Raw genomic sequence first — 25,759 nt, forward strand, 5'->3', positions numbered from 1 at the left:
AAGGCAGCTGCCATGAGGGTGAGAGAGCGAGGCATGAGGCACTGGTAATGAGGTGCTTTGGGGGGCACTAGACTGGTGGGCCTGTGCCCACCCAGTCTGCCCGTAGCTACGCCACTGATATATTGAAAAGGCAAGTCTCATCACTGTGGTCCATGCTGTGATAACCTGATAGATAGATACTCTGTATGCTGGTCAAACCAAAAAGAGTTTGCATCGGCTCCAACTAATTCAGAATACTTCAGCATGACTGAGGGAGGTTTGGAGTCGGTCCCACACCCTTCCTGCAAAACATGTTACCATTATCCTACATGGCCAAATTTAAAACTGTTTGGTTTTCAAGGCCCTCAGATAAAATGGGCTAGAATACCTAAATAATAAGTTAGTCCTCTTATATGCTTTTGAGGATTCTAAGGCCCTCTCAAGGAGAATCGCTATCTGTATCCTTGTTAAAAGAAATTGTACAATGTGATACCAGCCAGTGAGCTTTCTCCCAGAGGGGCTATGCCTAACCCAGGACTTTCTGTACTTCAGGAAGCAGGTGTGAAAGCCTGACTCTTCTCTCAAGCCTTTAATTCATGTGGCAACTGACTATCCACTCAGCATCTTTTCTGACTTGCCATACACCTTGTAACTAAGACCAATTCCACATACCTTATTCAACTGCATGTATAATTTGCTTTCAATTTAGCCAATCATTTACAACTTTGTTCTACCCATCTTTCAATGTGTACTTGCCTCCTTGGCAGTTTATTAAGATTACTAGTATAAAAGGCCCGTTTCCGAATCAAATGAAACAGGCGCTAGCCAGGTTTTCCTCGTAGCGTGTATGTTTGAGAGAGTGTGTGTGTGAGAGTGACTGTGATTGTGTGTCAGAGAGAGATTGAGACTGGGTGCTTGTGTGTGTGTGTTTCAGAATGACTGTGTGCGAGTGCGTATGTTGGACACAGTGAGTGTGACAGAGAGAGAGAGTGTTCACACAGATACAGTGTGTGTGACAGAGAGAGAGAGTGTTGTTCCCCCCCCCCCCCCCCGTCTCCCTACCCCCTCCTACTCTTCCCCCCTCTCCCACCCCTGTCTGAGTTCCAGAAACCCCTGCCTCCTCTCCCCTTACCAGACAGTTTTGGCTATGTGGCCATTTGTGTGGAAGGCTGCTTTTTTTTGGGTGGGGGGGGGGGTGTTTGAAGTGGGAGCCAACTTGTTTGAGGTGCCGGAGAGGTTGGGACAGTGGTTAGTTTTGTCTTGGAGGGCGTTTGTTAGGTAGGGTGCCTTGGGGTGGGGAAGTGTGTGTGTGAGTGAGAGAGATGCTGTCTGTGCATGGCTCAATGTGTGTGTGTCTGTGTGATTGTTAGAGATTTTTATTTTGCATTTGTCAGTTTTGGCTATGTGGCTGTGTGTGTGGAAGGCTGCGTTTTGTTTGTTGTGGGCGGGGTGGGGGGTGTTTGAAGTGGTAGGCAATTTGTTTGATGTGCCGGAGACGTTGGGTCAGTGGGTATTTTCTGGTAGGGTGTTTTTTAAGGAGGCTGCACATACCGGGAGCTGAAGCATGTGTCTCAAAATTATAATCTCCTTCCTGCGATGTTCGTCGTCTCGTTGCTGTTCTGAAAGTGACCGGTTGTGCTGCTTTTTCTGCTCCTTTGTTTTTTGTGTTTGGTCCGTTTCGCAATGCGTTTGTCTTCACGGTACGTCGCGTACAATGGTTCGGCGATCCCTTAATTGTCAGCTGCTGGTAGTCCTTCCCTCTTTTGTGTAGTTCGTTCTTATTGTTCCGTGATGCGTCTTACATCACGTTTCGTTGCGTAATGCACTCATGGGCAAACTTCGATCTACACCAACACAGATTTAGAACGTTGGGACTTTGGAGGCTTCATTAGAACGTTGGAGGTGCGTTTTATATAGAGAGATTGTACTGACATTATGAGCACCATATCTATGTTGTTTGAATGCTCTAATGCAGTGATGGCAAACCTATGGCACGTGTGCCAGAGAGGGCACGTAGAGCCCTCTCTGTTGGCATGCGCGCCGTCGCCTCACCCACCGAAAGTTCGTTCCCTCCTCCCTTCGAGTTCCAGGCCCCCTCCCTCCGAATTTTAAAAGTCATCTATTTTACCTCGTCAGGGTTAGGGCGGCAGCATGCAGGCTCGGCTCGGTGCTTAGTTCAGTTTTCCTTTCTCTCTTGCGGAAACAGGAAATGAGGGCGGGACCAGAGCTGAGAGAGAAGGGAAAACTGAACTAAGCACCGAGCCGAGCCTTCGTGCTTTTTACCGCTGCTGCCACCCTAACCCCGACGAGGTAAGATAGATGACTTTTAAAATTTGGAGGGAGGGGGCCTGGAACTTGAAGGGAGGGAGGGGGCCTGGAACTCGAAGGCAGATAGAGGGGGGATGAGGGGGAGGGGGGAATGCACCACCTGTTAAATTGCCCTGTTGGCACTTTGCGATAAATAATTAGATTTTGGGTTGTTGTTTGGACACTCGGTCTCTGAAAGGTTCGCCATCACTCCTCTAATGCATGCCTATTAGTTATGCTATTTACCTTGTGCTGTGTAGTCTGGCATTAAAAATTCATTGTCTGTAGAAAATACTTACAATTACAGGGGAATTCTACAAATGGTGCTTAAAGTTGCATGCACAAATTTGGGCGTGCAATTGGGTAACGAGCCAATTAGTGCCAATAATTGGTTGCTAACAATCTATTAGCATTGGGAACAATTTGTATTTAGGTTCACAATTTGTTAAAAGCTATTCTGTAAAGATGTGCACATAATTTTGTAGTGCACAACTGAAAAGGGGGTGTGGGCATTGGAGGGGCATGGGTGGTTCAGAGGTGTTTACTAAAGATGTACACACTATTATAGAATTTGGGGGATCTGTGCCTAATTTAGGAGTGGGGATTTATACCACTTGCTATTCTATAAACAGCACCCAATTTGGAGCACTGTTTATAGAATAGCACTCAGCGTGCATTTGTTTTCAGTGCCCAGGTTTTGTTTGGTTACTCAATTTAGTCCATAACGTCTATAAGTAGCTTTGAATTTGCTGAAATAAGTTTTTGTTTCATATATGATGGCCCTTTAAAACATTTTCCAAATAGTTTTGTATAGACCGTTTTTGAGTGGGGTCGTTTGGATATTGATTTTTGATATTTCTTCACTTTTTTAGTTGAATTGTTTGATTTGTATTGTGCTGACATCATGTTCATCATATCTGTGTTGTTTGAATGTTGTAATAAGTTGCTTATTAAGGAGTTTCATTTGTATTGTGCTGACATTGTATCATATCTGTGTAATATGAATGTTCTTCCATGCTACTTATTATGATGTATAACTTGTACCCTGCTGATATTTATCATATTTGTTATATCGGAGCTTGACAAATCCCAGGTACCAGGTTGCCCTTGTACCTACAAATTTCACCCTGGGTCAGATTTTTCATCTTTAAGTGTGTTTTTTTTTTTCTTCTTTTGCACAGCTGCCTCACAAACTTGTCTCCCAACTCTGCACCCCCCCCCCCCCCATCCAGCTGTTCTTCACTTTACTGCTTCCTTCTCCACCTACCCCTGGGTCTGGCATCTCTCTTCCCGGTCCCCCCTGTCATGATGCAAATTTCTTTTACCCTTCCCTCCCTCTTCCCCCTAACTGCGGGTGTGGCATCTTTCTCTTTCCACCTCCTGAGGTCCAGTATGGCTCTCCACACCCCTTGCCCCCGCCTGCAGTCCTCTATTCTTTCAGCCACCTTGCCCGCTGGCACTGTTATCTCAGCAATGAAAACTCACTGCTTTCAGCCTGCCCCGGAAGCTCTTCTCTGTACAGCTTCCCGCCTACGTGGGAACCAACAGATATCACTACAGAGAAGGGTTTCTGGGGCAGGCTGAAGGCAGTGAGTTTTCATTGCTGAGGCTGCCGGCGGCTGGAAGATTGGAGTACTGCAGATCGGGGATTGTGGAGGGGTGGTGGATAGCGGTACCGGGTGTCACGGGGGTGAAAGTCAGAAAGAAGAGAGAGGAAAATAGAGCGGTGCTGTGGAAAGCTGTTTTTTTTTTTTGGGGGGGGGGGGGGGGTTCAAATTAGATGCAGCTTGTTTGGGAGGGCAATGCCCCCTTCTCCCCCTCCCCAAACAACACCCATGCTAAAGTTCTTTGCCCACAGTCACAGAATAGGAAAAGAGCCTTAGCAAATCAGTTTCTGAAAGAGCTACTGCTGATCTGAGAGGAGATTCCTGCCCCTTCCCTCTCCTCCCCCCCCCAAAAAAAAAAAAAATCACTGCAGACAGTGTTGGGAGGGGTGGGGAAGGAGAAGCAATAGAGGACTTGTTTGCTGGCTCATAAGTTTATGGACTGGTTTGTACATTTAATAAAAATGTATGAGATTGTTCTGTTTGCTGTTTTAATGTGTATATTTGACACTGTACAATGTTGTTACAATTATTAGGATTCAATTTGCCTATCTCCAACTTTATCTCGATTGATTGTATTTATGCTTATATATATGGTCATTTTACTATTGTGCTGTTAAGAAAATAGTAAGTTCTATGTCAAGCTGTATTTGATGTACGCGTCTTGAGTGAAACTGTTCATAAAATAGGTTAATAAATCCCAATAAATAAAAAGAATTGTGCTCCAATTCACACCTGAACTAGCTCAGCAAGAGACTTTATTTGGTAAATTAATTACTTTTGTGATGTGAGGACTACCAAACGATCCAGGCTGATCACCAAACTACCGTATATACTCATCTGTAAGTTGAGCTTGTGCATAAGTTGAGAGTAATTTTAGATCTAAAAATGGCCAAAAATGCTCTGACCTATGTATAAGTTGAGGCTGGGTCCTGCATTGCTTTTTCTCTCCCAGGTCCAACATTGCTCCCTCTCTCTCCCCCCCCCTTCCTTTCCTAAATCCACCTCCCCTTTCCATAACAAATTTCAACAGCAGTCAGAACACACTTAAAGCCCGAAGAAAATAGCTAATTCATCAGGTTGTTCAGTATGTGTGGATTACATATTTATCTCTCACTGATAAATGTGCAATTCAGTTTTATTCACCACTCTCTCACTTAACTTTGGCAAGTTCACTAAAGCAGAATGTCCTAGAAAAATCACTCATCTTTCCTATCCAAGCAGAATGTTTTATTCAGAAATCAGTATTTCTTAGTGAGCGCACACACTGCTGTTTTTCTTTTGCAAAAAAAAACAAAAAAAGAGCAGTCAAAATTTCACTTGACAACTTTTTCTGTACCAGGGTCATCTAAACTTTGTTTGACTGATGGCTCAAGCAGTAAGTTCAATCAAATGGCTTTTAACTGTATCTGTCTCCAGATCACCTGATAATTGGCACAAATTTTCAACCAGCCAGAACATTTACAGATTTTAAACAAATCACTACTATTTCACTTCCTAATCTTATTTGCCACCTCCTCTAAAATCTTCTCTTTAAATTTGAACAAGCTCACTCTGAAATAAGAGTTCTTCCCACACCAGGGACATGTATAGCACTGACTCTATTCTTTGAAGTAGCTTCAACACAGCCAGCTTCTGTCTACTGTACTTCAATGAAGCTAACAATAGCAAGAGTGCTATGACACTGATAGGAATGATGGTTTATTGATGGGATTTTGGTTACTCAACTTATACATGAGTATATATAGGAGTGTGCATATTAATTTGAAAGTCATTGGATCAAATCACATTCTTGGTGGTGGTTTATGTACCAGTATGATCTGTCGGCTTTTATCATTGTTGTGAACTGGTATATTTTGAATGCTGTTACTGTCTTGCTGTGAGAGTCTCATCATTTTTTGTTGACAGGTACACACCATGTCTCTCAAAACTGCAGTTGCTATCTGTACCCTGTTAGTACTGGCAGAAAGGGGTTGTATTGTATGTTCAAAGGCTTGGATATGAAGTGTGGCAGGCAGTGTATGTTATAAACACATTCTGTTTGTGTAATCTGAGGTTATGGTGTGACCTTTGTCAGACTTCTGCAGAGTGCTAAATATTCTCACAGCAGCCCTCTGTGAATCCAAAAGGAGCAAATCCCATATTTTGTTGTACAGGCTTGGTACCTTTGTGTGACATGCTACAAACAGCTGTTGACTAACTTGGGAACTGGGTTCAATTCTGACTGCAGCTTCTTCTGACTCTGGGCAAGTCACTTAGTCCGCCATTGCCCCAAGTACAAAATAAGTATCTGTATATAATATGTAAACCGCTTTGATAGCAACCTTTCCCTTTTATCCATGTACTTTCCATTATTGGCATCAGAGCCTAAGAAATGGATGATTTCTAGAAGTACAGGAGACATATTAGTTTGTAAGGTATCTGCAGTGCATTCTGTTTCTCACAGTCACCTTGAAGCTAGTGTTCCATGGCTGTAGCACATCTTATCTCATGGAATGCTAAACAAGTTTTGTGATTTACTTCGGTTAATGTGGATTTAGACTTCTCACAACAGTTGTGCAAAAGAAAATGTTAAATTAAAACAACCTTTCACTGTTAATGTCTTCCTTTCTTCTTTCCTGAAGGGCTTTTTAAACCGCCGGGGTTGTTGGAGTGGTGGGATTTTTCCTGGAATTGCACGACAAATTCAGAAGACTGAAGCCCAGGCTCACTGTCTACCTTTCACGGAGGCCCAGCCGTGAGAGGACAGAAGAAGGCACGTGGCGAATCATGACGGCTGATAAAGAAAAGGACAAAGAGAAAGAGAAGGACCGGGAGAGGGAAAGAGAGAAGAGAGACAAGACCAGAGAGAGTGAGAACTCGCGACCACGGCGCAGCTGCACTTTGGAAGGTGGGGGTGCCAAAAATTATGCAGAAAGTGACCACAGTGAGGATGAGGACAATGACAATAGTGCTACTACGGAGGAGTCCACGAAGAAGAACAAAAAGAAGCCACCTAAAAAGAAATCTCGCTATGAGAGGGCAAACAATGGAGAAATCACATCTTTCATCACAGAGGAAGATCTTGTGTACAGGCCTGGAGGTAAGAAGATAGTGAAATTTTGGGGAGGGATGGTACAAGATTTAAAGAAATCACAATTCCATCATAGAGGGATTACGTAAATTAGTTTTTAAACATTTAAGTTGAGAAGATCAATTGGCCTGTGTGACATTTTCACACGTTTAGTCTAAAATTTTGGAATGCGGAGTTTGGAAGATAAAATATTTCGGTGATGCCTAGCCTTTTTCTTGCAAAGAGCAGCATTAACAATTTGTCCATTTGGGGGCTGCATTAGGAAAAGTCAAAATTCATAGATCAAGGAAAAAATCAATACCTTTGGTTATTAATGTTATAAATGCAACCCCCCCCCCCCCCCCCCCCCCCAAAAAAAAAAAAAAAAAAAAAACCATACAAATGTAATTCTAGGAAATTTGTATTAAGAATATGTCTAATTGAGAGATTGAGACACCGGGAAAAATTAAATGCAAATTAATTGATGTGCTCATCAGTGCATTTCACTGTGTTTCAGTGTCATTGTTGAGTTTGTATTGCATGAACAAAACGTTTCATAGTAGGTATGATGCTAGTTAATGTTCAGTCAAGTGATGATACCAAGATTTTCATATGTAAGATGGTTCCAGTGTATAGATTTATTCAGCTTTGAGGAAAAGATTTCCACAAATATATGCTTCCAAACAAACTTGCAAAAACAGTTGCCCTTTTATTGTGGCTTTGGATGAGAGTTCTTGGGAAGGCTCTTATAAAAGTTTACTTCCAATAATAAAGCTTTTTCCACAAAACCAAGAAAATATATTCCAGCATTATATTGTGGAATTCATTAAAGTGCTTTTGACTCAACACCATAAGAGTGGAGGAAAAGACCTCAAAGCAACCTGGAGTACTCAGTGACAATATCACAGAATTCTTAGTACTAACCAGAATAGTTGCATCATCTCCCACTATATAAATATTTTTTAATCCAGTTTTTATGTTTTATTTCTTTTGTGCACTTTTCTTCCTTTCTTACTTTAAATCTAATCCTCAGTATGCGTCTTATACCACATGTTGACTTTTGTTATCTGAGTCCACTACAGATGCTTTAAGGCACTTATCTCAAAATGTTTCTAGCTTTCACCACCTCCTCTGATGTATCTGGCATACTGTTCATTTTATATTGTTGAGCTGTTTTCTGACTGATTTGAATGTTAGTTACTTAAAATCTTGTGAATGAAATAATGATGATTTGATTTATAAGGATATCATATTGCAGCAGTTTCTGATGTGATATGTCCTTTCCCTGCAGTTACAGGTTCAGGTCATTTAAATGAATAGAACTGTCAGAAAGGTCCGTGGCCCTGGAACTGCTCTGTTTTGCTGGGGATGAATACATAGACATTATTGGGACAAAGGATCAAGTGACACAGGAGGATGTTGCTTTTCCTCCTGGACCCAAAACTTACTCTCTACTCATAGCACACGTTTCCTCCACCCCTCCCCCAAACAGTAGCACACTCAGCTCTCTTCCCTGAATAAGGGTAGTGCCCCGCCCCCACCCGGCAGCCTACCTTTGAGTCCCTGGTGGTGTAGTGGTTAGTTGGAACAGAAGCGATCCCCAGTTGCTGCTGCCTCTACCTTCTCTGCTGTAAAAATGTTTGCTGCGAGCCTCAGCCAAATGTTGATAGTCTTATCAACCCATTGATGATCTTGCAAGAGGAAGAGGTCATGCACAAGCTTGTGGAACACATGATGGGGGATGTGGCGGGAGTTGAGGTTCATTTAAAGAACCATGGTTGCACTGACCACAACAGGAACCAACACCAGATGTACTGGTTGGACAAAACAGCATAGTTTGGTATAAAAATGTGCCAAATACTGCTAAGACGCAGGCTTCAAGACATCATCGGGCAATAAACTGGAATTACTAATGCTTTTACCTGTTCTTCAGTTGTGAATGCTTTCACATTCTTCATTACTCCAGGAATGTTTGATCTCGTGGTCCTGGAGACCAAGCGAGAAGCACAATGTCAAATTGCAGTATGGCATCACAAGAATCCTGACCAATCAAAGAACTGCCATAATGTTAACAACATCAATACAAAGGCTTTTGTGGGATTGTGTGTCTTGGCTGGGGTGCATATATCTCACCATGAAACAGTTGCATCTCTGTGGTCAGAAAAAGAAGTAAGAACTATCTTCACAGCAACCATGTCCAGAAACATATCCTGAAATATATCAGATTTGAAAGCAGGACAACTTTAGCAGATAGAGCCACTGAAAAGGTGGCACCATTTTGTGATTTCTGGTTGTTTCAGGCACAGTTGCCAAAGTTCTATATCCTTGGCACAGATCTGTGTCTGAACGAACAATTGATGGCTTTTCATGGCAGATGTGTTGTTTTTGCCAATTCATACCTTCTGAGCCAGCCAAATATGGCTTCAGAATGTGGTGGTGGTGTGATGCAGAAGCAAGTTATCCATCGAAAGGATGAATTGTATCTAGGACATCAACAGGGTACTCATGTTGTCAAGGAATTGTGCCATGGAGTAGAAGTGGTCGGAATGTAACAGCTGACAATTTCTTCACATCTGTTCAGTTAGTTGAAATGGGACTTGATATACCGCCTTTCTGAGGTTTTTGCAACTACATTCAAAGCGGTTTACATATATTCAGGTACTTATTTTGTACCAGGGGCAATGGAGGGTTAAGTGAGTTGCCCAGAGTCACAAGGAGCTGCAGTGGGAATCGAACTCAGTTTCCCAGGATCAAAGTACACTGCACTAACCACTAGGTTACTCCTCCACTCCTGCAAGATGGTTTAATACGTGTACGCACAATTTGATCCAATAAACCAGACGTTCCTAATGAAATGAGAGCAGCGATCAGAAGAGAAATGCATAGCTCTGTCTTTTGTTTCAAGGATTAACTAACCTTGGTGTCTTATGTACCCAAGCAGAATAAACCAGTTCTTGTAATTTCAAGTATACGTTGTGATTCAGCTGTAGAAGGTGACCACAGAAAGCACATATACTACACTATAACACCACAAAGAGTGGTGTAGATAAATCCCTGACCATTTATCAATACTGTTCATATCAAGAAGAAAGGTAAACTGTTGACCTTTTGTCCTGTCTGGCAGCTATGTTGAAATTGGTGCTGTACCTGCTTTCGTCATATGGACGGCAAAGTTTAATGAGTAGAAATTATCTGAGGAAAAGCGAAGACGAAGACCCTTTCTCTTAGAACTTGGACATCAACTTGTCATGCCCCAGGGCCAGTGTAGAGCCAGTACAGCGATGCGTCAGGCTCCAATCCATTTAGCCATGAAGATGGCTGGCATTGATCCCAGTGTTCTAAAAAGTTACTGAAGGAAAAAGGAAGTGATGTGGATAATGTCTTGGAGGTTGACAAGAAAATTCATCAGACATGCAGTACTTGCAAGAAACCTGAATTCCCTGTTTACAGTAGAGATGAGACCATTTGTGACAAATGTATCTAAACCTAGATACTTTTCTAGAATTCACAAAAGAATCGCAGAATGGACTGCAGGTCCCGAGGCAGCATGGCTTCACTAGAGGCAGGTCTTGTCAGACAAATCTGATTGATTTCTTTGATTGGGTGACCAAACAGTTGGACATGGGAGGGGTGCTAGATGGTGATGTACTTAGATTTTAGCAAAACCTTTGACATGGTTCTGTACAGGTAACTGATAAACTGAGTGCCCTTGGTATGGGACCTAAAGTGACTCACTGGGTTAAAAACTGGTTAAATGGGAGGAGACAGAGGGTAGTGGTAAATGGAGCTTGCTCTGAGGAGAGCGATGTTATCAGTGGTGTACCGTAGGGATCGGTCCTCGGGCCGGCCCTTTTAAAAATTTTTGTGAGTGATATTGTGGAAGGACTCTCTGGTAAGGTTTGTCTCTTTGCAGATGATACCAAACTCTGTAATAGGGTGGACATCTTGGAGGGTGTGGATGGCATGAAGAAGGATCTAGTGAAGCCTGAAGAATGGTCTGAAAATGGCAACTAAGATTTAATGCTAAGAAATGTAGGGTCATGCACTTGAGTTACAGGGGAATGATACAGTATAGGGGGTGAAGTGATGCTGTGTATGAAAGAAGAGCGGGATTTGGGGGTGATTGTGTCTAAAGACCTTAAGATGGCTAAGCAGGTAGAAAAGGTGATGGTCCAAGCCAAAAGGGCGCTTGGGTGCATAAGGAGAGAGATGACCAGCATGAAAAAAGAGGTGATAGTGCCCTTGTATAAGTTTCTGGTGAGGCCCCATTTGAAAAGATATAAACAGGATGGAGTCGGTCCAGAGGGGCACTAACAAATTGGTAAACAGTCTCTGTCATAAAACATATAGGGACAGGCTTAAGGAACTCAACATGTATATGTTGGAAGAGAGGCAGGAGGGAGGGGATATGATAGAGACGTTTAAATACCTCAGTGGCGTTAATGTGCAGGAGGCGAGCCTTTTCCAAATGAAGGAAGACTGGAATGAGAGGAAATAGGCTTAGGAGGTATCTAAGCAAATACTATTTCACGGAAAGGGTGGTGGATGCTTGGAATGGCCTCTGTGGAAATGGTAGAGACGAGGACTGTCAGAATTTAAGAAAGCGTGGGGCAGGCGTGTGGGATCACTTAGGAAAAGAAAGAGCTAGTTGTTATGTTACTGAGAAAGGGCAGACTGGATGGGCCATTTGGCCCACTCATTTTATGCATATGGGACTTTGTAGTATAATTTTTTTGCAAAGTCAGTTTTCTCGTTACTTTAGTTACTGTAATTAGAAAAAGTGTTCAGAAGTTTAATTTTTGTGATTTCCACAATAAAATAAATATTAAGAAAATGTTCAACAGTTTACATCCTATGTCACAATTACTCTGTGGGATCCGACTGGACCCCAGGTGGTAAGATTTGTATGTAAAATATGTTGGTAGGATGAAGGTTAAAGACTCCTGAGAGTTCCTTGTAAAAGATCCAGAAAGTTATTCTTGGTGTCTCCTTATCCTTTTGCAAGCAAATCTCCAATGTAGCTACAAAGAGCTTTTTCACTTAGAGACAAATTTGCTCCATCTATCCTATTCTAGAACTATCTTCCCATTGGTTACTTCTGCTAGCACTTGTAATATCAAAGCTTGATTATTGCAGTTCACTATAACATGGCTTACCATTAACTCAGCTCTGAAGACTCCAGCTTATCCAAAACACAGCTATCAAACTACTACTTGGAAGGAAAAGAAATACAATCATGTCTTCCCCTTGCTCATTTCTGAACATTGGTTGCTGGTGTTCTTTCGTATCTCTTTTAAATAGTTAGCCGTTATGCATCAGGTCATGCACACCGGAATACCATTCCTTCTTTCTAATCTTCTAATCCCTTATGTACCTTTATGTACTCTTTGCTCCTCTACTCAACAACGTCTCGTTGTACTGTCCCATCATCACATGTGGTTGGACATTATTCGTAACTCCTGCTTCAGTGTCATGGCCATGTCCCTCTGGAATTCACTCCTACTCTGTTAGAGTTGAACCTTCTTACCAGAAACTTAAGTGCCTTTAAAACTTACCTTTTCAGATGGGCATTTCCACAAGTACAGTCTGGTTCCTTATCCTGAAGATGATGCCGTGTTCAGCTGCAGCATACTACCCTGTCTTTTTGCCATACCCCACTTATCCCTTATATGTTTAAGAATACATTGTAAGTAAATTTTACATCTCTTTTGGGCTCTCCTCATGTTAGTCTGCTGTTCCTTAGTTATGTTCATGAAGCCCCCCTTCCCCCTTATTTCAACTGTAAACAGCATAGATGTATATTTGTATGATTTGCGGTATATTAAAATCTCCAGGCTGCAAAACCTGGTTGCCAGGTCCCATTTTTAGTCACCATGGTGACCTGGTACCTGGGGTTTGTCAAGCCCTAATGTAGCCTGCCTCACTAGTTCAGTATCCATTGCATGATTTTTCTTTTCTAACCCCAATGGAAGCTGGAAAGAATCATACAAAAATGGTTGAGAATCCCTGTATGTCTAGGGGCAAAATAACTCTCCAAAAATGTAATAGAATGGGATGGAACATGGGGAAAAGTTTTGAAGAAGACTCATATATTGAGTTTGAAAATGTGCCAGATTGGACCCAGGGTTTCAGATTGATCTAAAAAATTTTTTTTTAATCAATACAAGCCATGTGGCTTGGTGCTAGACGTATTCCCCCTCACAATAGTCCCGCCATCCTTAAAACTACCCTACCTCCTCATAATTCACGCTAATTATCCCTCACCACCACAAAACCCCTCACTTTACCTATGCCTTGTCAACAACCCTCCCAACCTACTCTCCAGCTAGTTACCCCCTTCTACCCTAAACACCCTACCTACTTAATTCAACCACCCCTCAAAAACTACCCCTATGCCACAACATGAATTCCCCATCTCCATGAATAAAGCCATCTCTTCCCTCTCTCCTCAAAATGTAAAATAAATAAATAAAACCAATGATTTATGTTTTCCCCACTTGTTCTTTCCAACCCAGCAGAAATTGGAAAGAATGATGCATATAGGATTGAAAATGTCTATCTGGCGACAAAATAACTCCAAAACTTTATTGGAAGAAAATGAAATTTGACATTGGGAAAAAAATAGTGAAAGGATATGTAAGATTCAAAAATGGGCAGGATTGGACATAGGATTCCAGAAAAAGAAGCTCCCCAAAAATGGTCCAGTGCTATGGGAGAATCATTTCCAGCTTGCAGCGTAGAGACATAGATACAGTGAAACATAGTACTTAGGGAATTGCCTACAACCCCCCCACTCCCACCCCCACAGACACCCCATCACCTGCCCAACTGTCCTTCCTACCATGATCCCATTATCCTCCAACCATGCCCACCATGCAAAATTATCCCATCAGTTACCCCCAGGTATCCCCAACCACACAACCAGCTTAACTATTACTGCTTCTAAAATGGCCCCTATAACTACACCCCTGCCGCAACTGCCCCTCCCTTCTGTCCTCCAAGTCAGATACACAGAAACAACACAGCTACACACACGTTTGGAGGGAACTGGAAACAATTCCATGAGCTATGCTCTGCATGCTCTCCTCAGTTGTCTGCGTTAAATAATATACAGCACTAGAGGAGGAGAATGAGTAGGAGCCCCTTGAGTTTAATGTCTTTCCCATATGGGTGACTATAGGGTCCTGTGATACAGGCACTGGCATAATTTGCAGTGTGATATTTTGCAAGGACTAGTGCCATTTTCTTTCAGTTTGATAGAAGTTTGCTTTTTATTAATTTTGCCTGGCCACTAAGGTAGTCCTCTTTGTATTTGTTTTACGTGGTAGTCTTTATTTTTGCGCATCCAAGTGTATTAACATGGCAGCCATTCTAATGAAATCTGTCAGCTACAGAAAAGCACCTTGTTAGCATTGAGTTTATTAGCAATTTGGGAAAAGCACTGTCTCCTTCAGAGTGTTTTTCATTTCATTGTAGCTATAGAAGTAAGCAGTGGCCATATCTGCCCATAGTTATTTTCTGTTGCTCAGTGGCCATGTTCCCTAAGATTGCTGCTGCCCTAACGAGGCTGTGCTAGGACCTCCCTTGTACTGCAAGCCTTTTTATTCTTCCCTCTAGACTGAATTCTCATTGCCCACTATTGCTTGCTTTTTTGTAGTAATGACTTCGCCATGGTAACACATTGATTTATTATACATTGTGTGGTGGCCAGCTCTGCATTCAGCCATCTCCACTGTTGGCTATTGATTTCTAAGGAAGCCTGATCAGGATGGAGAATACATTGATGAGAGATTGCTGCTCTTTGTCTATCTCCAGATGGATCAGGGATCACATTCTCTGCCAAGTCATTCTGTTATACATAATCATTGAATTATTGCTTGGGTTTCTGGTGATGCCTATTCCTGACTGTTACATGTGCTATTTCTGTTACATGTAAATACTAATATTTACAAAACCCATAACAATTTGTGTAAAATACTTTTAGTACTGTTGTTCCCTAGAAATTGTTTGACTGACATATCTGTGCTATCTTTAGTTGGTAAGGTTATAGCTCTAAACAAAAAGCAGAATGAATCTGGATACATTCTAAACACATGGGTCATTGACTACACAGAGCTGATAAGTGCTGTCAGCAGCCAAATTCTGATATTTCAACTGATTTCATTTTCCAGGCCCCTCGACTTTAGCCCTCCTCACAAGCTGTGTCCTCTGAACTTACCTGCATGTTTGCTTTTGAAGGTTTTTATTTTAAAACTCAAATTGTATGAAACTACTGTTCAGTAATTTTCTGCTGGTTACTATGATGCACAAAGCACCCGTTTTTCTGAAAGGAGTGGGTCATTTGTGCCTTTTGATTTGACCCTCCTTTCCCTCGTGGAACTTCAATCTGGTTCTCCAAGTGTTTGCCCGAGGCTCTATTTTGAACCTCTGTGCTTGGCCTTCATTAATGTCTTGACAGTTTTTCTGGTCGCAATCACCTTGGCTCATAGAGTCTCTGAAATGCAGGTTCTATCTTATCGGGACCCATATTTCTCCCTTGTGGAGGACTCTATTTCCCTTCACAGGGTCCCCTCTTTTTTTCCCTAAGATGGTGTCTCAGTTCTGTGTGAATTAGGAAGTTTGCCCTCCTTTGTGACGGAAAGCACTGCTCCTGTGGATCAGAGGCTTCACAAGCTGGACGTCAGGACACTGCTCCAGTATCTGAAGGAGACGAATGATTTTCATCTCTCTGATCATTTCTTTGTCTTTTTCATGGCCCCAAGAGGGGCCAGGCGGTTTCTAAGGCATCTATTGCAAGGTGGATCAAGGCAGCTGTTGAGACTGCCTGTTTGCAAAAAAATGTCTGGTGGTGGATGCTTGGAATGCCCTCCCGCGGGAGGTGATGGAGATGAAAACGGTAACGGAATTCAAAAATGCGTGGGATAAACATAAAGGAATCCTGTGCAGAAGGAAGGGATCCTCAGGAGCTTAGCCTAGAATGGGTGGCAGACCTGGTGGTTGGGAGGCGGGGCTAGTGCTGGGCAGACTTATACGGTCTGTGCCGGGGCTGGTGGTTGGGAGGCGGGACTAGTGCTGGGCAGACTTATACGGTCTGTGCCGGTGCTGGTGGTTGGGCGGTGGGGATAGTGCTGGGCAGACTTATACGGTCTGTGCCAGAGCCGGTGGTGGGAGGCAGGGATAGTGCTGGGCAGACTTATACGGTCTGTTCCAGATCTGGTGGTGGGAGGCGGGACTGGTAGTTGGTAGGCGAGGATAGTGCTGGGCAGACTTATACAGTCTGTGCCAGAGCTGGTGGTGGGAGGCGGGGTTGGTGGTTGGGAGGCGGGGATAGGGCTGGCCAGACTTATACGGTCTGTGCCCTGAAGAGGACAGTACAAATAAAAAAGTAGCACATATGAATTTATCTTCTTGGGCAGACTGGATGGACCATGCAGGTCTTTTTCTGCCATCATCTACTATGTTACCTCAGGGTCTGAAGGACCCACTCTGCTAAGGCTCAGGCTGCTTCCTGGGCAGAGGCCCAGGCGGTGACTCCTGAAGAGATTTGCAGAGTGGCAACATGGTCTTTGCTCCATTTCTTTGTCAAATATTGCAGTTTTGGATATGTTGGCCAGGGTCCATTTGGACTTTTTTAAGAGTCGTCATTAAAGGGATCTTGTCTTTTCCTGCCCAGTAAATCTGCTTTGGTACATCCCACTGGTGCAGAACAGTGTACCTAGATGCTAAGCAAGGAGAAATTAATGTCTTGATGATTTTCTTTCTCTGAGAATAAGCAGGCATGATATTCTCACGTGTCTTTATTATTATTTTTGTTGAATTTATCGTTTTTATCTTTTTTGACCGTCTGAGCCCTTCTTTTGGACGGGAAGCATCGACCATTTTCTGGTACGGAACTACTCAAGCTCCCTGAGCCATTGAACATTTTTGACCTTCCAGTCTCCTGGAATTGTGAGTGGCTTGGAACATCCTCAAAACTTTCTAAGACCGCATCCTCAATCAGATAATTCCTTGTCATCAAGCAGATGAATCCATTACAAGTGGGTTGTGTCCATCAACCAGCAGGGGGAGATAGAGAGCACTGAAAAACCGTAGTGCCTCATGGCCAGCTAGCTCCATCTGCCTCTTCAGTATTCTCTATCTCCCCAGCAGGGTGGTTGCAGCTTGTTCAGAAAATCTGCCTGGGGTGGCTCCTGTGCTTTTGCCAGTTGTAGCAGGGGTGTTGTGGCTGATGGTGCCCACTTTAAAGGCAAATAGAGGTTAGCCCTTTCCCTGCCTTACCCGGCCCCCGATATGGAAGTAGACAAATAGGCAAGCCCTGTCCCTGTCTTTGCCCACGCTGTGGATGCAGGCACATAGGTTTGCCCTTTCCCTGCTTTTCCCACACTACTGATCCTCCGGAGTTGGAAATTTGCCTCTTTCGCTGTTGCCTCAAAATTTCCTCACAGCGTTAAAAAACAAAACAAAAACAGTCGCGTCGCGCTTTGGCACTGCGATCCCAGAAAAGAGGTTTTCTTCTGATTGTGCAGCTTGAGGTAAGAGTATTTTGTATCTCCTCCGGGGAGGGCCCGCGTTCGGGACGATTTTAGCGCGAATCCGCCATTTTGAATTCCGCCGCTTTCGGCGATGGCTGCTGGGAAAGTTGAGCGCTGTTCGGTTTGTGGCAAGCGCAAGTCTGCAGCGGGGCTCTGTAAGGCGTGCTTTTCAGACGGTACAGCTGGCCCGAGCATGGCGAGCGATGTTTCTTCTCGCTCCGTAGAGCTGGCAGCCGGCGCCATTTTGGAGAAGCATGGCGCGACCCCTGCTGACGCGGAGGGGTTTGAGCCTGGAGGGGCGCCTCGTGTAGAGGCTAATAAAAGAGCTGTTTCCCCTGTAATGGAACCGGGAGGCCAGGGTGAGCCATTTTCCCCTGAATTTGTTTTATTGCTGCATAATGCATACATGTTAAAAAGAGCTCTTCCGCAGGGGTCCCCTGCGGCCCTGCTTTCTGTATCCCCTCCAGTGGAGTTTGGTCTTGGATTACCGTCAGGCGCTTTTTCCCCTGACAGATGGCTGCAAGACAAGTGCAAAAGGGTGGATTCCCCTTCAGAGAGTGGTGCACCCCCTTTTTCCCACCCCGTGGTCGGGATGTGAGGATTCTGAGGGGTCTGGCAGGCCTTCGTGGTCTGGAGAGCCAGAAGAAGGTGCAGGATTGCCACCGGATCCAGATGATCCTTCCGCGGTGAAGATTTTCCACCGCGATGAGCTGCCAGCACTTATTATTGATGCCTTGCAGGTCCTCTCTATAGAAGACCCTGGGAGTACTGAGACCTCCTCCGGTAAGCCGAGGATGGCAAGTACTAAGAAGCCTGCTCGAGCCTTTCCTTTGCATGACTCCATCCAAGAGCTTATCACGGCTCAATGGGCTGACCCCGAGGGGCCTTTGAAAGTCGCCAGGGCTATGGGGCAATTATACCCTCTAAGTGAGGAGCATTTGGCGCGCCTAGCAGTGCCTAAAGTGGATGCCCTAGTCATGGCTGTGACAAAGAGGACTACCCTCCCGGTGGAAGGAGGAGTTTCCCAGAAGGACATGCAGGACCGATGCCTGGGTTCTGCTGGGTTCACTTCACGTGGCCGTTTTCAGCAGAGGAACTCCTTTCGCTCGGACAAACGTTCCGCAGCAGCAGGCTCAAGACCTGGAGGTCAAGGGCGACCCTCTCAGTGATGGTGTGCCGGCCCCCTCCTCGATTCCTGTGATAGGAGGACGACTTTCCCTCTTTCTCGAGGAGTGGGCCAAGATTACCTCAGATCAGTGGGTCTTGGACCTGATCAGAGACGGCTACAGAATAGAATTCAATGCCCTGATAAGAGACGTGTTTGTGGAGTACCAATGCGGTTCCGCCGCCAAACGGGCGGCGGTAGAGGAGACCTTGCAAGGCTTGATTCACATAGGGGCGGTTTCCCCCGTGCCTCCCGCCGAATGCGGCTCTGGCTGTTACTCCATTTACTTCGTTGTGCCGCGAAAAGGAGCATTAAGATTCCAAAAATCTGCAGGTTTTCCCCACAAAGCCCCAGCCAGCACACCCCGTTTAGGACTTCCATCATTCTGCTCCGGGGAGCCCAAGCAGTTGGAGAAAACTCTGGGCCTTTGCCATTGAAAGACAAAGTTTTGTTTCGCTTTGATATGAGATGCGTAGTTTGGCAGGATATAAGAGAGCAAATTTGATCTTCCGATTATATAGCTGCGAGCAGATTAGCGAAAAATTCCTTCTTAGTGTAGCCACAGCGGAGGAATAGTCTTGAAAACACAGTATTTTTTGGCTCTCATAGCTTAACTCGTTACCACTTCATATTGCTTGTAAAATTGCAGGTTTATGAGCGAAATTAAGGAGACGAGATATCACAACTCTGGGCCTGGAGGACCCTTCTTGCTTGAGGTCAACCTGATGGGCCTGCCCCGCCAAATCTGATAGAGATAATTGCTGCGGCAACCAGCTTTCCAAAAAGCCCCAAAGATCTCTCTCGTCCACTGATTCTACCAGTCCCACAAACCGCAGGTTGTTTCTGCGAGATCTATTTTCCAAGTCTTCCAACTTGTCTTCGTAAGTATCCAACACTTTTTTGCATTTGAGCCTGAACTTCTTCCACCTTTGCCATCTTGTCTTCCAGCTTTCCAATGCAGCAGTGGTAGTTTGCTAATTCTGCAGTAATAAGATCTAGATTACTTCGAAGTTGTTCTAACTTTGAATCTGTGGGGCTCAGCCGAGTGTCCAAAACATGCTCCATTGCTCCAGTTACTTCTGCTACCCACGCAGAGCCGACAGTAGAGTTGGGTGGACTAGCAGGCGCAGCCATCTTGTCCCCCTGTAATTTCTGTTTGTCCAGAAGCACAATCTGCTCATTCTGGAATCCCCATGGGTCTGGGACTATCTCCACCTTCTGAGCCCCATGGCAGCAACTGTGGAAGTGGTGCTTTAGGCTTAGGCTCAAATGCATCCTCTTCAGGCATCCCTCTTGTACTGGTGGGTGCCCATCTCTCAGGATTTTGAATGTTTGCTTCTCTTTTTCAGGGCACAGTGCAGTCTAGCCTGGTATGACTTCCCCGGTCCTACACCTTGGGTGGGAAGCGAGGTTCAACTGGACCCACCTAACTTGGGTGTTGGTGCCCTCTGATGCAAGTGGGGGCTTCATCATTTGGGCGAGAGGCACAGAGCTATTGGTTCCCTCCTGGAGGCCTTATGGTTCATCAGCCACCTGGAGACCCCGGCAGTTTGCTTGGATCTGGCAGAGTTCTTTTTCCCTGCTCCAGGGAAGAGCGGTCCAGGTGATGGCGGGCATTGCAACAGTGGTTGCCTATATCAACAAGCAGAGAGGCACCAGGAAGTTGAGCAGTGGCTCTGGAAGCAGCAGCCCTTTGTTGTTGGATAGAGTTAAACCTCCTAGAGCTTATGGCAGTTCACATAGCTGGCAAGGACAATGCTCAGGCAGAGTTTCTCAGCTACTCTTTGCTGGATCTAAGGGAGAGAGTGCAGGGTTAGACAGCCTTCCAGCTCCCCCTGGACCACTGGGGGCAGGCTGTCTTTTACCTCATGATTTTGAGTGGGAATGCCAAGGTGGAACACCTCTTCAGTCACAGAAAAGAAGTGGCCTTAGTACGAGTTGAAGCCTTGTTTCTGGGAGGAGCCTCTGTACATCTTTCTACCATGGCCCCATATCAGCTAGGCCCTTCAGAGAATAGAATATTATCCATTTCTGGTTGTTCTGATAGGCCTGGGGAGGAGCGTCTCCTGTTCCAGTGGCCCGTTCTGCTGGAGGAGCCCTTCCTTTTTGGTCTTACGGCTTGGCTGTTGAGAAGGCAGCCTTGCGGAAAAGGGGCTATTTGGACCTGGTGATTACCTCATTGTTGCACACACTGAAGAAGTCTACTTCGGTGGCTTATGCCCTTGTATTGAGATCCTTTGATGCCTGGTGTTCTGAGTGGGATGTGGTATCATCTGTCGTCTTCTGCCTCGTTGAGCTAGGTACTGTCATTTCTGCAGGATTTCCTGGTGAGCAGTTTGGCGTTGGGTTCGCTGAAGGGTGCAGGTTTCTGCGTTGGTCTGCTTTCATTGTCTGGTCCCATCCACATATGGTGCGTTTTCTCCGCAGGATGAACCATCTTCTTCCTCCTAGACGTTCAGTTTGTCCTAAGTGGCAGCTCAGTTTGGGCTCTTCAGAGAGTGCCCTTTCAGCCATTGGATCGGGTTTCTTTAAAGGATCTTACCTTGAAGTTGGTGTTTCTGGTGGCAATGGCTTCGGCTCAACGTATGTCAGAGTTGCAGGCGTTTTTATGTTGGGACCCCTTAACTCTGTTTTACAGAGGTTGGTGTCATTCTCCGGACAGTGCCCTTGTTTCTCCCTAAGGTGGGCTCTAGTTTTCATTCGAATCATCCAATTTCTCTTCCCTCCTTCCAAAGGGGAGGACTTCCCTGAGGATTTCCTTGCTCTTCGCTGTCTTGACGTTTGGAGTGATTCTACAGTACCTGTTCGTCTTGTTTTCTGGATGCAAGAAGGGTATCTTGTGTCAAAGGCTATGATCTTCAGTTGGCTTTGTGAGGCTTTCTCTGCAACTTACATCTTAACGGGGAAATCTCTGTCTCTTCAGTTGATGGCTCATTCTACCCGGGCCATGGCTACTTCCTTTGCGGAGGCGCAGGCTGTCTCGGTGAATGAGATTTGTCATTTGGCTATGTGGTCCTTGGTTCATACCTTTGCTAGGCATTACAGTTCGGACATCCTGGCACAATGTGATGCTACCTTTGGGACAGCGGTTTTGTCCAAGGGGATTGCTGAGTCCCGCCCTTCTTGAGGACTGCATTTTTACATCCCATTCATCTCTGGATTGATCTGGGGGGACGCTATGGAAGGAAAAATTAGTTTCTTACCTGATAATTTTCTTTCTATTATCAGGTAAGAAATGAATTTTTCCTTAAATGGCCTCCTAACTGGAATGAGCTTCGACGGCAGCTTCAGAGGTTGGGAAGCACGACCAATGTGGGGCAGAAATTCTATGGTCTGGGTCCCATAAATGACAAAAACAGATCAGGATTAAGGCTGAAATGGACTTCTACTGCAACTCCAGTCATTGGGTAGTAGGACCGGTGCTGGGCAGACTTCTGTAATCTGTGCCCAAGAATTGGCAGGGAGAGACAGAGATTAAGTATGCTGGTGTTTAATCATGAAGAAGGTGGAACCTGTGCAGGGTGCCGCATTTACTCTGGCCACCTTGTCGGGCAGACTGGATGGATTGTGCAGGTCTTTTATCTGCCGACATTTACTATGTCACTATATCATCAGTGAAGGGCTGTATGTTGCAGTATTGCCCATTAATACAGAAACTGAGCATAAAGACATGAAACTGATGCTGTCTGTCATGGCTTTGGTTGGAAGTTATTGTGCCTCTCGTTTGTGTACCCTGAGCATTTAAGCCTGAAAGGTGGTGTGCTGTCTGTTCTAAAGCTGATCAATAGAAACTGATCCTGTAAATGGATTTTCATTCCTTTTTGTATGGCTATCCACATACAGCCTGAAAAAGAGCAGCACTGGAGAGAAGGGCTGGCTTATTGTTCAGTGTCACAGGATGAATTTCTATTGTTACATCTCTGCCAACCCCAGTTTTTCCAGTCTTAGAGTTCCTGGGATTCGTCTTTCCTCTGAGGATCTTTTCTGGTTCCCCCTTCCTCACTAACATATTAAAATATTCTGTGCCACAGTTAAATAACAGATATTCAGTGCCAGGACCCAGGTATCAGCCAGCACTAAATATCTGGATTCAGTGATGACCAGTAGTGCTGTCAGTTAACAGTGATATCCATACAGTCCTAACTTTATCCGGATAGTGGTCCAGTTAGTGGACTAAATATCTCTGCTAACTGGATAACCTCTGGCTCAGCTCAAGCCCTCATCCCTGGTCTATGCTACCACTATCTGGATAGTGCCAAGGTGTTCAGAAGAAATATTCAGCAGCATTATCTGGTTAGTTCAGGGGTAGGCAACTCCGGTCCTCGAGAGCCGCAGGCAGGTCAGGTTTTCAGGAGTGGCCTAGTGGTTAGGGTGGTGGACTCTGGTCCTGGGGAACTGAGTTCGATTCCCACTTCAGGCACAGGCAGCTCCTTGTGACTCTGGGCAAGTCACTTAACCCTCCATTGCCCCAGGTACAAATAAGTACCTGTATATGTAAGCCACATTGAGCCTGCCATGAGTGGGACAGCGCGGGGTACAAATGTAACAAAAAAAAATATGCAGGAGATAGATTTGCAAGCACTGCCTCCATGGTATACAAATCTATCTCCTGCATATTCATTGTGGATATCCTGAAAACCTGACCTGCCTTTGGCTCTCGAGGACCAGAGTTGCCTACCCCTGGGTTAGTTGAATATTCCACTGGCCAGTACATCCGTTTAGCTGGAACAATACCTGTCTATTGAACCCTATAGTCTATCTTGGAGATTGGGTATGCAAAAAAGAATTGCCAGCCTTCAAGTCTGTTTTGCATGTGGGTGGGCCATAGTTGAAGTAATACAGCTGAGATACAGTGGTGGAAATAAGTATTTGATCCCTTGCTGATTTTGTAAGTTTGCCCACTGACAAAGACATGAGCAGCCCATAATTGAAGGGTAGGTTATTGGTAACAGTGAGAGATAGCACATCACAAATTAAATCCGGAAAATCACATTGTGGAAAGTATATGAATTTATTTGCATTCTGCAGAGGGAAATAAGTATTTAATCCCTCTGGCAAACAAGACCTAATACTTGGTGGCAAAACCCTTGTTGGCAAGCACAGCGGTCAGACGTCTTCTGTAGTTGATGATGAGGTTTGCACACATGTCAGGAGGAATTTTGGTCCACTCCTCTTTGCAGATCATCTCTAAATCATTAAGAGTTCTGGGCTGTCGCTTGGCAACTCGCAGCTTCAGCTCCCTCCATAAGTTTTCAATGGGATTAAGGTCTGGTGACTGGCTAGGCCACTCCATGACCCTAATGTGCTTCTTCCTGAGCCACTCCTTTGTTGCCTTGGCTGTATGTTTTGGGTCATTGTCGTGCTGGAAGACCCAGCCACGACCCATTTTTAAGGCCCTGGCGGAGGGAAGGAGGTTGTCACTCAGAATTGTACGGTACATGGCCCCATCCATTCTCCCATTGATGCGGTGAAGTAGTCCTGTGCCCTTAGCAGAGAAACACCCCCAAAACATAACATTTCCACCTCCATGCTTGACAGTGGGGACGGTGTTCTTTGGGTCATAGGCAGCATTTCTCTTCCTCCAAACACGGCGAGTTGAGTTCATGCCAAAGAGCTCAATTTTTGTCTCATCTGACCACAGCACCTTCTCCCAATCACTCTCGGCATCATCCAGGTGTTCACTGGCAAACTTCAGACGGGCCGTCACATGTGCCTTCCGGAGCAGGGGGACCTTGCGGGCACTGCAGGATTGCAATCCGTTATGTCGTAATGTGTTACCAATGGTTTTCGTGGTGACAGTGGTCCCAGCTGCCTTGAGATCATTGACAAGTTCCCCCCTTGTAGTTGTAGGCTGATTTCTAACCTTCCTCATGATCAAGGATACCCCACGAGGTGAGATTTTGCGTGGAGCCCCAGATCTTTGTCGATTGACAGTCATTTTGTACTTCTTCCATTTTCTTACTATGGCACCAACAGTTGTCTCCTTCTCGCCCAGCGTCTTACTGATGGTTTTGTAGCCCATTCCAGCCTTGTGCAGGTGTATGATCTTGTCCCTGACATCCTTAGACAGCTCCTTGCTCTTGGCCATTTTGTAGAGGTTAGAGTCTGACTGATTCACTGAGTCTGTGGACAGGTGTCTTTCATACAGGTGACCATTGCCGACAGCTGTCTGTCATGCAGGTAACGAGTTGATTTGGAGCATCTACCTGGTCTGTAGGGGCCAGATCTCTTACTGGTTGGTGGGGGATCAAATACTTATTTCCCTCTACAGAATGCAAATAAATTCATATACTTTCCACAATGTGATTTTCCGGATTTAATTTGTGATGTGCTATCTCTCACTGTTACCAATAACCTACCCTTCAATTATGGGCTGCTCATGTCTTTGTCAGTGGGCAAACTTACAAAATCAGCAAGGGATCAAATACTTATTTCCACCACTGTATGAAGATCTGTAGCATTTCTGTTGTATTTTATTGTAACTTGCTTCAAGCTTATTAATGATGCAAGAAATTATGGGGACCTGTATTTTACTTTAAACGAGGCTGTTGGATTATGACCAGAAATTTTGCTGGATATTCTACAAATGTGTTACTGGTTGTGAACATTAGAGGGTTTCAGGCTGAGGCCCCAGGCCTAAATTAGTAGGGACTAGCTTGCTGGATCACTGTCATGAAGAGTGGAAAGGAACTATCCAGTCCTAACGTGCCTTGAACCCACAGTTCCTGCAGCAGCACAAGGATAGATTCTTTGTCAAAGTTTCTGAAATTTATTTATTTGGACTTATTACATGCCTTTTTGAATTGACCCAAGGCAATATAAATTAGTGCAGCTTTACTTAATAAAACTTACAATTGTGTTTAATGGAAGAGGTTAGACATACAAGATTTTAGAACAATGATTGCAAAGCATCATCCACATGGCTTCATGGCAGCGATGGTAGATATAATACTGTGGGCCAGGTTCCATGTGAAAGTATTCAATTATCTGTTGCTAAGGCAGTGGAAATTGATGAGGGAGGATATAAGTCAGGTTTTTCAACTATTACAAGGAGAAATTTCAAAGAGTGGTTGAATGTTTGACCTGGTGAATTTAGAAAAACCATTGAAATACATTATAG

At 44.6% G+C, this 25,759-nt stretch overlaps 1 protein-coding gene across 3 annotated transcripts in view; it reads left to right on the top strand.

The window, feature by feature from the left end:
- Positions 1 to 25,759, top strand: part of RERE (arginine-glutamic acid dipeptide repeats) — a 569,568-nt gene that overhangs the window by 173,127 nt on the left and 370,682 nt on the right. For all 3 annotated transcript variants that reach the window (XM_030186180.1, XM_030186182.1, XM_030186181.1), the window contains exon 2: positions 6,515 to 6,972. In XM_030186180.1, the coding sequence (XP_030042040.1) occupies positions 6,660 to 6,972 (313 nt within the window). In that variant the 5' untranslated portion in view covers positions 6,515 to 6,659. The remainder of the gene's footprint in view (positions 1 to 6,514; positions 6,973 to 25,759) is intronic.

This window comes from Microcaecilia unicolor, chromosome 13 (assembly GCF_901765095.1).
Source record: "Microcaecilia unicolor chromosome 13, aMicUni1.1, whole genome shotgun sequence".
NCBI classification, from domain to species: domain Eukaryota; kingdom Metazoa; phylum Chordata; class Amphibia; order Gymnophiona; family Siphonopidae; genus Microcaecilia; species Microcaecilia unicolor.